Source organism: Diabrotica undecimpunctata, chromosome 8, assembly GCF_040954645.1.
Source record: "Diabrotica undecimpunctata isolate CICGRU chromosome 8, icDiaUnde3, whole genome shotgun sequence".
NCBI lineage: Eukaryota > Metazoa > Arthropoda > Insecta > Coleoptera > Chrysomelidae > Diabrotica > Diabrotica undecimpunctata.
The window spans coordinates 83,669,325-83,681,554 of record NC_092810.1 but is presented as its reverse complement, the minus strand read 5'-3'; the positions used below and the strand labels follow the sequence as shown (position 1 = coordinate 83,681,554).

Below are 12,230 nucleotides of genomic sequence, written 5' to 3'. Positions count from 1 at the left end.
GTAATATCGGTTTACAACTCATATATGGATAATAAGGAAATAAACAGGTTAAAATGTGACAACAAATTGCTATATAACAGTACGAGACAATATTCATATGCTGTGGCAAAATCATCATATTTGGATTTCATATTTCAATTATCATATTTACATTGATATTTATGTGGCAATCAGCTGTAAAAGTCATTGCCTTTTTTCTGTCATATCATATTTTAGCATATCATATTTTGAGTGAAATTGATCCTAAATTCGTCTAATAATATTAAGTTTTTAAAACAGCTGTGTTTTTATGCTCATTCGGTTACCTTTTGTAAACCAGTCTGTGTAAATATAAGGGATTTATATAATCTTTTCATTTCGTAATCTTGTCGTTTCATAATTATAGTTCTCTTGCTTTTATTTTCTATATTTTCTATATAAAGATCATCGTCATCGTATAGTCAGAACGCAACAAGATTCTATTGCCTTTTTGAAAATACAGCCACGTAAATGGCGTTTTTAAAATTTATGTCAATATTTCTGAAGTGCCTTTTCTAGGATAATTTTTTTAAGCCTAGTTCGTTTGATTATATGTAATTGATTTGATAGTCCACAACAGATAAGTATTGATTGTAGGTAGGATAGCAGGTGTTGATAAATATGATGGGTCGGTAGATAGTCTCATTATTCCTAAATCTGACCATATGTTACCTCCCCCTTCATTTGTGGAAGTCCTAAGGACATTTTTTCTCTTGGGGCATCCTCCCAATTTAACTTGGAAATGCAGTTATTATAGTCTTTGGATAAAGCCAGCGCAACTTTAGCATTGATATTTAGTTTCTTGTACGACGTTGCTATCTTTATATATGTGTTTGATCTTGGAATTAGTTCTGTTCGGTATTGGTTAGTACTCGGACCTCTGTAAGTCGGAAAATACCTCTGATGGCTTTTCTAGCAATCCTGGTCTAATTAATACGTTCTCGTCACGTCTCCACATATTAGCACTGGTTTGCTCACTATTTTATATACCCTAATTTTATGGATTCGAATTAGACTTCTGGATTTAAAAAAGGGTTATATATACATATACATCAGTTAGCTACCTGAATATTTCCTTTTATTTCTTATGTAACAACGTTACCTACGATATCTAAGACGCTGCAATCTTTCAAAATTATATGGCTTTATTGTTCCGTTATGCCCTAATCTAGATCCTCTCTTTTGTATGTTAAAGAACATTTATTTGATTTTCTCATTAGTGACTATTAGACCGCTTTTTTTGCTGCTACTAGCATTATTTTATAGCATTTTATTATTTAATTTATGGATTAAATCCGGATAGCAAATAGATATTCTTTACTTTCTCAGATATTCTAACATACAAAATCCTATTAAATTGTCAAAACCTTCCTTGCATATTCTATTCACTTATGAGGAGCAGCAGCAATATCAGTACCATAATAATGCGTATAGTTCTGGACTGGCTAATTGTTGGATAATGAGAAGCATGAGTGTAGCAGTTTTAATGTTTTCGGGACTGCTACCTGGTATCGGGGAGCAGAATTATCATTACCGAGTTATATACCGAGAATATAGGAATTATTGCCTGAACTTTATTATTATTGAACAACAATATATTCCCTAGTAAAATAATCATGAATTTACAGTAAAAAAAATTTTTGAACGTTGGTTATGAAAACATCATGTACATACCACCGGGTTCACTATGTCGATATCCAGCAAAATCCCTGTAATAATGATACGGGAAACCAAAGATGAAAATATGCTCCAAGAAACTCTGTGTTATAAAACAGTCGAATAAAATACAGATTCTCAATTCAAATAGTCAAAAAATTAATGAACAGCTTACTTAAATAGAAATAACGCCTATTTAAGAAGTACTCCATTAACGGCCCAAGGGACAAAGCACTCCTAGCATATGCTAATGATATATATCTCATAACTCTAATAAGAAACTCTCCCGTCCAAAAACTTCAATAAAGTGAAGACAGCACGAAAAATGTTTCACTTAAAATCAACGAAATGAAAACCAAATACAAGCGAATCAACAAAAGAGACCAATTCACGGCAGTGGGACTGCCGGTAGAAGTTATACTTCTATACACGCGTTCGCCGTTACAAATTTATATGGGAGTCAATCTGCACAATCATTACATATTTAATGCTATAGGTAAGAGAGAGCAGAAAGAGAAAAATAATTAGGTATATAGGTATATGGTGCATCGTTTGCTGTATATAAACATTTGACCTGTAATAGGAGTATAGTAAATGAAGGATTGTATTAATATTTTAATGAAAATATATATTTTTATTTTCATATATGTATAAAAGGAGTTGAATGCAAAAAATTTTTTTTACGCATACTCTGCAGTAAAATGCATTGTTTATTTTGTTATTAATATAAAAATTACAATACAATACACTGCAACATAATTCAATATAATAATACAATACAAATTAAAATGCAATATTCATAAGTATTTAAAACTGCCAATATACATAACTTACTTTACGAAGATAAAAATAAAAAACCAACAACTCGGATTATGTTGTAAATTTTCATTTAATTTTAAAATTTAGCATTTTTGCGTATATTACATATATTTAATAACATTAACGTGAGGTTTTTAAATATTTCAAAAATAAAAAAGGAAATTCATATTGGGATTCGAACTCACGTACACCAGCGTATGAACCAAACACGTAAAAGATTTGCCAATTAGACATGATACTAACGGATTTCAAAATTGACAGTTGTCTGTCATACAGTGATTATTTTGAAATGCAAAAGCCTAAAATAATTATGAACATTTAATAAATAATACAAAACATATCACATAAATAATAATATTAATATATATTATATTATATAAGTATATAACATTATATAATATAATATAATATATTTATAATATTAAATATATATACAAAAGGAACATTTTTATTCCCGAGGTAGGAAGAGAGAGAAAATTTATCTTATATCTCTCTCTTACTCATTATCTTACATATGTAATGGTTTCACAGATTCACTCCCGTGCAAATTTCCAACGCCGACCGTGCCTATAGAAATATAACTTCAATAATGCCACTAAAGAATCACAGAGCATAATTCAAACTTTAGACCTATTTTAATACATGGATGCAAATCATGGACAAAATAGAAAAGAACTACGAATATATGAAAGAAAAATAATAAAAAAAATGTTTTAACCTCATTATCATATCGCTTACCAATCCGTATAGAATAAGAACATATACTGAATGAAGAAAGCTCTTATACCGATATTGTTCAGGAAAATAAATCGCTTAAGGTAGATCGGACACATGCATAGATGTCAAGATGTCAAACTTGTAAAACTGGTATGGAAGGAAGTTAGCACAGAAGAATGCCACTTGGGCGTCTCAGTATGCAATGGAGAGAAAACTTCCAATCATATCTCAAAAAATTAACATTTCGTTTGATTACAGATTCGTGGAAAATCGACCAACTTGGAGAAAAGTTGACTCACCCAATGTTATAGCGCTACGTAACAATGATGATAAAGAGAAAGGAGAAACAGTGACAAAAAGCAACAAAAATGGACTAATGGAGCAAAGCTGCTTCAAAATCTTGATTGGAAGGGATTGAAATGAAAGTATAAGAAATACAATGGATGAGGGGGATTCACTTATGAGGGGCAGAAGCAATATCAGTACTATAATAAGGCGTATAGTCCTGGACTGGCTAATCGTTGGATAATAGGAAACATGAGTGTAGCAGTTTTAATGTTTTCTTGACTGCTACCTGGGATCGGGGAGCAGAGATATCAGTACCAAGTTAAGGCATATAGGAATTGTTGCTTGAACTTTAATATTATTAAATAGCACTATATTTCCTAGTAAAATCGTCATGACTTTACAGTAAGACAAATATTCGAACGTTGGTTATGGAAACGTTAAGGACATACCATCGAGTTCCCTATGTCGATATCCCGAAAAATCTTTGTAATAATAATAACCGAACCAAAAAAACAGAGATTAAAATAGGCGCCAAGAAACTGTGTTATAAAACAGTCGAATAAATACAGATTCTCGATTTAAATATTCAAAAAATTTATGAACAGCTTACTAAAATAGAAATAACGCATATTTAAGATGCAATCCATTAATGGACCAAGGTACAAAGCACTCCTAGCATATGCTAATGATATTGATTTCATAAGAAACTCTCTCCCGTCCGCAAACGACATTAACAAAGTGAAGAGAGTACGAAAAATGTTTCACTTAAAATCAACAAAATGAAAACCAAATACAAGCGAATCAAAAGAAGAGAGCAATTCAATACATCTAGATAAAATAATAAAGTCAACAACTTCAATTTCGAAAGTATGGAATACTTTAAATATCTTAGATCAATAATCACGGTTAATAATAATGTCACTAAAGAAATACAGAGCATAATTCTTCTAAAATTTTTTAACCTCATTATTATATCACTACAAATCCGTATAGAATAAGAACATATACTGAATAAAGAAAGCTCTTATAACGATATTGTTCAGGAAAATAAATCGCTTAAGGTAGATCGGACACATGCATAGACGCCAAGATGTCAAACTTGTAAAACTGGTATGGAAGAAACTTAGTACAGAAGAATGCCACTTGGGTGTCTCAGTATACAATGGAGAGAAAACATCCAATCATATCTTAAAAAATTAACATTTCATTGAAGATTCGTGGAAAATCGATCAACTTGGAAAAAAGTTGTAGTTAGCGAAGACCCACTCAGTGTTGTAGCGCTACGTAATGATGACAATAAAGAAAAAAAAAGAAACAGTGACAAAAAGCAACAAAAATGGACTAATGGAGTACAGCTGCTTCAAAATCTTGATAAGAAATACAATAGATGATTGATGGATTCGAGAAACTTGAGACTTGAGAAAGGCACTCTGCCGAAACAGCTGTAGTGATAAGATACAATTTATTTGGTGAAAGTTTTAAAAACAAAGTTTTTAGTATTTTGTTGTTAAATAAAATGGAATTAACATACGACATTATATACGCTATAATAACTAGACAACTTGTATGATACGGACATATAAGGAGAAAGTTTCATGAAACAATAAACTACCCAATATTCGTTATGAGTGAAATCGATATGAATAAAGAAAATGAGGAAAACTATGGCAAAAAGGTAAAAAAAAGTAGTAATTAAAAAATGAGAGAGGTACCTTGTGGACAACATGTGCTTAATTAGGAACGAATTGAGATAAATAATCAAGACCACAAAGAACATTTTAAATTGATAAATCTATACGATTTTTAACAATGCATATTTATAGGTCATTTTCAGAGCCAACGTGCTAATTGTATGTAAAATGAAACTTTTTTAGGTTTTTAATGTTTGTAATGAAAGATAAAACCGTATGAAACATGACCGTGAAATTTATATACCAATCTATAAATCTCTTTTAAAAGAATACTGACACCTATACATTATCACAATACTACATATCATAATACTAAGAAGTCTGTTATTTTAATCTAAGAATAGGCTTTATAATTTACGAGAGATTTAATTTAATGCATTTAAAATTTTCCAGGATCCGGTATTGTAATAAGAAACAAAATTTCACTACAAGGCTTGAAATCGTGTCAAATTTGACTTTAGATATTCTTTTTGAGATTTAAAGATTTTGTCTTTCTTCCCAAGACTTTTCTTCCCTCTACTCTTCCTTGCATGATGACGCGTAGAAGAGAGTATTTATCGTTTGGAATTATGTGGCCCAGATACGATGTCCAGATAGACAATTCGTTTGAGACTTTTACAGTCCAAGGAATTTTAAGAATACGCCTATATAGCCACATTTCGAATGCCTTTAATTTGTTTACAGATTTGGTTTTCAGGGTCCAAGCTTCTACCCCATAGAGCAGTTGCAACCATACATAACATTCGACGATCTCAATCTAATAACCATACTCAATTTCTTATTTGTAAACATTGACTTTTATCTGTTTAGTTTAGTCCTATCTTTTTGCTTTATCTGTTAATGATTTATATAAGAATTTGTAAATCATCTATATTTTCTGTCATAATTGGGCTTTAGTATGCAAATTTTTTGTTATTAATGATGCTCACTCCATTCCTTACTTCTTTCCCATAGTGTCTCCTAAAATAGTAGTTGGGAGTACACATTAAATAATTGTGGTGACATTTCACATCACAACAAACATCTCTGGCTGACTCCTTTTTGAATTTCTGCTTGATTTGTCTCATCTTTCACCCGCATGACCGCTGTTTGATTTTAGTAGATTTTTTATTAAATTAATATCTTGGTATCTAGGTTTATGTGTTTTAATGCATGTATGGGCTTACCAGGTTGAACTGTGTCAAATACTTTTGAAAATCTATATTAGATAAGAATACGCTTTCATTATAATCTCTTCATTTTTGTAATAGTACCACCATTGCGCACAATTCCTCTTTTGTTCCCAATCCACCTCTAAATCCAAACTATGTGTTGTCCAATTGTTCTTCACATTTTTTATTGACAGACGATTTAATGTTGTTATTAACCGGATGACATTTATGACTTTTATTAAATTTTGATAATCGTTACAAATCAAGTCTTTTAGTGACATATTATTCTTTTAATTTTTACTTCTCATTTAATGTCTATATTTTGTTAGTTATTTTTAGAGTAAATATATGATGACTAAAAACGAATTGATCAAGAGTAGTGAATCGATGCCAAGAGTCGCTATTCTATGAAGCTACCCTTCACGACGCCATCTTGTGGCGCTAGTTCCGTGACGCTCACCTCAGCATTTTACTGTAGAGAGAAAAAGTAATACAATGCCAGTATAGAAGCTTTGTTTTAAAAATATGCCATAAGGAAAGATATAAAAGTATTCTTGTCATTATATTATATTGCATACTGTATTATTAACAAAATTTTTCATAATACATTCTGATATACGCTTTCTCTTGCCGCTAACGAACAGAAGTTTTTATTAACTTTTCGGTAATATACTTATGTAGGTATTTATATTTTTAACTTCTTACCATAATGCTAGAGTACAAAAGTAGTTATACTCTACTGTATTTTTTTCGTGGGGGTTCTATTTTTTAACTGTGTGATGAATTCTTGTATTTCAGTTCATACGATTTGCGTTAATTAATTTAATGATATTTCTGGAGTTACAAGTGTATACTCAGTTTCTGTTGTTCCGTTTATTTATCTAAGATATGTTATTCATTCTTCTCTAGGGATGTACTTAATCTCAATCAATTCTTTGATTTGGTTTTTGACCTCTTTCACATCTGTTTCAAACCCTCCGGCGTACTTTTAGGTCTTCATTTTATATAAGCATTTTTTTTCTTAGCATTTTACTTTTACCTCTTTATAAAAGTGTGTCTATTTTTCTTTCTCAAAGAGCCTCTTTTATTTTTGTTTTTATGTTGGTATTATAATTTTTCAAATTAATTCGACATTATTTCCACTTAATTCTTTTGTTTCAGTTATTGCTCTAACCTAATTTGACATTTTTTTCCTTCAAATCATCAAATTTTCATAAATTGTTTATATTTCGTTGTAGTAAAATTCATATTTTCCGATAAGCCTAACATATACAGCAGCGGTGTCATGAAACCGAAATAATCCAGTTCTGCATAACGTTTTTGCTGATCGATTTACAAATAAATTTTCAAACACATCAAATTGATCATCCTTTTTACTTTCGTATACGCTCATACTTATCCAAATTAAATTTTCAATTTCCAAAAACTTATGATACCTCCTCAATCCGCAACCCTGCGCCACGGACAATATCTATTCCGGCTATCGACATCAGTCTAACAAACCTATCTCAGTTAGTTTCAAATTGTCGTCAATTACAACCATCTTTTCGGCTGAATTATTCGCAATTCTAAAAAGACAACCCCTTCTACTTCTTATTAAAAAAGAACTTAAAAACATTTCAAATAAGAACATCCAAGTTCATTTTTTATGGGTGCCTTCTCATGTCAGAATTGAAGGTAACGAAGTTGTAGACAAACTAGCTAAAAACGCACCAACTAACCTGATGTCCGAAGAAAGTAACATAATGGTACAAAACGATTTAAAACCATACTTAAAACAAAAAATAATTCAAAAATGGCAACAAACTTGGAACAACACTCCATTAAGGCTATACGAAGTTAACAAACATCCATATCTTTGGAAACCAAAAGTAAAAGACAGAAGAGAGCATGTGATCGTGTCGTCTCCGGTGTAATTAATAAACGTATGAAAAGTCGATAGCATCTTGGTGCAAGTTTTCATGTTTATTAATGTCTCAAACTATTGCGCAATATGTTGCAATATTGCGTAGTTAGCCGGTACGCCCTTATTGTGGCATTGTCTTGAAAAAGACAATGCCTTTATGGTTTATTTACTTTTGTAGAAATAAAACACAGGTTTTCTAAGAAGAAAAAAACTCAGCTTCAGAGTCTTAGAAAATTCGCAGAGCCCTTCGAGCAAAGTGCTCTAGGGAGCTACCCTAGACGGGTAAAACCATACTGACTTGAGATCCGAAAATGTCCCATATTTAAAGATAAATTAACTTTTATATGAAACTTTTTCATTTCTCAACCAATTAAATTTAATTATAAGTTCCAGAAGGAAGGGCGATGCACATCGAGGTGCGTGATTGGTGGCACCTGATGACACCCGTCTCCATATCGGCCAGACACGACTTACTCATGGCTATTTACTACAGCGCAAAAATAAACCAGTTTGTGAAGTGTGCCACCATGTTCTAACGGTAAAACATTTTTTAATACAGTGTCCTAAATATAACAGTGAACGATTCAAATATAGCATACCCAACTGCCCTAGAAGAAAATACAGATACCCAAAGAATAATTTCGTATCTTAAAGACTGTCAACTTCTTCATAAGATTTAAAACATACATTGTAATACACATTCATATTATTATTATTAATTGTAAACTAATATATATACACTATTTGTATCAAGTGTAACATTAAATACGCTAATGCCTCTGCGTGGTAGATGCGTTTAAAAAAAAAGGTATTTTTATTTGATTATAGATTATATTAGATTTATATTAGATTAGATAGTCAGTTTTGTGGAAGCGCCTGTCTTAGACAAATTAAAGGAGCGTCCTAAGATTTTTCGGGGTTTGGCTTAAAATTAATTCGTAGTTTATTTTTATTATATTTAAGGCATCATTTAGATTTTTTTTCACTTCAGCAACAAAAGTTTTGGTTGTGCAATGTATCGTCTACATGAAAGTCCTAGTATCTACTGGTATCGGTTAATCATTTGTGTAAATGTAATACAGTGTAGGTGCCATTACGCTACCCAAGCGAGACCATTCATCTGCGTTCTTCATCTTACCATTGAATGATACGAAAAATTTTCTGTTCTGTAGATATACGCGGATAAAACACGTGATGTTTTTATCTAAGGCGATGTCATACAGTTTTGGAGAAATGTCCTCTAATTTAATATGTCGTAAGTGGCACTTAGATTGACAAATACCACCCCTGATACCCGATATCTTTTGTACCCGTTGTTGCTTTTTGCAAAAACGGGTACGTTATTAAGTACGTTAATAAGTATTACGAATAAAAATAAATAAGCAAGAAGAATATAAGTGATCTATATTTAAACCAAATGACAAAAAAAAGAATATTATATATACATTTACTTCTAAATTAAATATTAAATTTTGATATGCCTGACAGTGAAAGATACAAAAACACAATTATTTAAAGTTGAAATAATGATATCTTGTACAATCACAAAGCATTTAAAACAATAAGACCGAACATATTATATGTAATTGTAATAGATATGTTGCCGAGAATCAAGTTACACTAAGGTACCGAAATATTTCTTCTTTTAGTATCTGCCATAAGTGTATCTATGTGTTTATGTGTATCTAAAATATAGTATATAAGATATTGAATTCCCTACATTTAAAAATCGAAATACTGAAATTAGACAGTAAAAAATTGGAATTTTAAGAATGATTTATAAATTGTTATAATTCAAATTTTACTACTTCATGAAACAAATATTTTATTCGTCATAAACTGTAGCAATCGAAACATCGGAACGTACATTTATAATATAATAAATGTTTCAGTGCCAATGCATTAAAAAACATACTAGTACATAAAAATGGACCCTTGCCTTTTCAAAGTTTATAATAGACACTAATTTAAGTTTATCTATAATTAAAGCAAGTAATATAAATTACCACCATAAAATATTTAACTACAATAACCAAGTACGTATTTGTGAAATTTCTCGATGACTAAATTAATTGATATTTAAATAAATTTGAAGATCCAAAACGTACCTGCTGTAAAATTTAAAAATCTACGACTAATCAAATTATTGGCAACATCGGAGGAGTTTAGTTGGGTACGCAAAGAAATGTACACGGATCCCAAAAGTGTTTTAACCTATTACGGAGTCCACTTAATCCGACGTGTTGGTCGGAGTCCACATAAAGCGCTACCCAGATAATAATATACACGGTGTATATTCGCCTGGAGTTAGTATAATACCGTTTTAGAACGGAGCTTACATTAACCGCTAGATGTATATATATATATATATATATATATATATATATATATATATATATATATATATATATATATATATATATATATATATATATATATATATATATATATATATATATATATATATATATATATATATATATATATATATATATATATATATATATATATATATATATATATATATATATATATATATATATATATATATATATATATATATATATATATATATATATATATATATATATATATATATATATATATATATATATATATATATATATATATATATATATATATATATATATATATATATATATATATATATATATATATATATATATATATATATATATATATATATATATATATATATATATATATATATATATATATATATATATATATATATATATATATATATATATATATATATATATATATATATATATATATATATATATATATATATATATATATATATATATATATAAATCGTCTTAGCAATAGGTTTTTCTTTTTCTTCTGTTGATTCTTTGCTTTTTCCTCCTTGTGATTTTTGTGCCTTTTCAATTGTGTACGTGGTGAAGCCATTTTTTCTTAATGCTGTTTTGACCGTTTTCATTTCTTTGTTCCTGTGTTCTTCATCCGTTAATCTTTCTGATCTTATAGTCAGGGTTTTGATGACTGACTGCAGTTGTGCAGGATGGTGGTGTGAGTCAGCGTGTAGATATCTGTCGGTGTGTGTTGGTTTTTTGTATACCGTGTATCCTAAAGTTCCATCTGTTTTCTTTATTATTAAAACATCCAAAAACGGTAGCTGTTGGTCTTTCTCTAGTTCCATAGTAAACTGAATTTTGGGGTGGATGGTATTAATGTGATTTAGGAATGTATTTAGTTTTTCTTCCCCATGTGTCCAGATAATGAAGGTGTCGTCCACGTATCTCAACCATAGTTTCGGTTTATACTCTGCCGTTGTTATTGCTCGTATTTCTATTTCTTGCATAAACAGATTTGCTATCACCGGTGACAGTGGTGAACCCATGGGTGCTCCCTCGACTTGTTTGTACCTTTGGTCTTTGTATATGAAATATGTGTTGTTCAGGCAGTGTCTCGTTAGGTTTACTGTATCCGGTGGTATTGGGTATTTTTTTCCTATAATCTCTAACGATTCTTCTACTGGGACGTTAGTAAAAAGTGACACCACGTCAAAACTCACTAGCAAATGTCCCGGGTCAAGAGTCACGTCCTTTATACGCTCGATGAAGTGGCCTGCGTTCTTGACGTAAGAATCCGCTTCCTCTGCGTACGGTTGTAACTGATTGGCTAAGAACTTTGCGAGCGGCTGTGTGGGTGATCCGATTAAACTAACTATTGGTCGTAGTGGCATCCCAACTTTATGAACTTTTGGTAAACCGTAGAGCTTAGGGCACCTAGATGATTTTTCAGGCCAAACGGACAGCCAAACCACCAAAAAGAAATTTAACACGTGAGGAAAAAGAGGCGTTGCGAGATTTGCAGAAAAACACAGAAATAATCGTCCTTCCAGCGGACAAAGGTAACGCCACGGTAGTAATGAATATAGATGACTACGACAAAAAATTAACAGATCTTCTAAACGACACAGCATACGAAACAATT

General features: G+C 30.7%; 1 protein-coding gene across 1 annotated transcript in view; it reads right to left on the bottom strand.

The window, feature by feature from the left end:
• The window catches only part of LOC140448960 (uncharacterized), a 44,829-nt gene extending 32,850 nt beyond the window's left edge, over positions 1-11,979 (bottom strand). Inside the window, exon 1 of the mRNA XM_072542101.1 lies at positions 11,558-11,979. Coding sequence (XP_072398202.1) covers positions 11,558-11,979 — 422 coding nt within the window. The remainder of the gene's footprint in view (positions 1-11,557) is intronic.
• Positions 11,980-12,230: the final 251 nt, after the last annotated feature.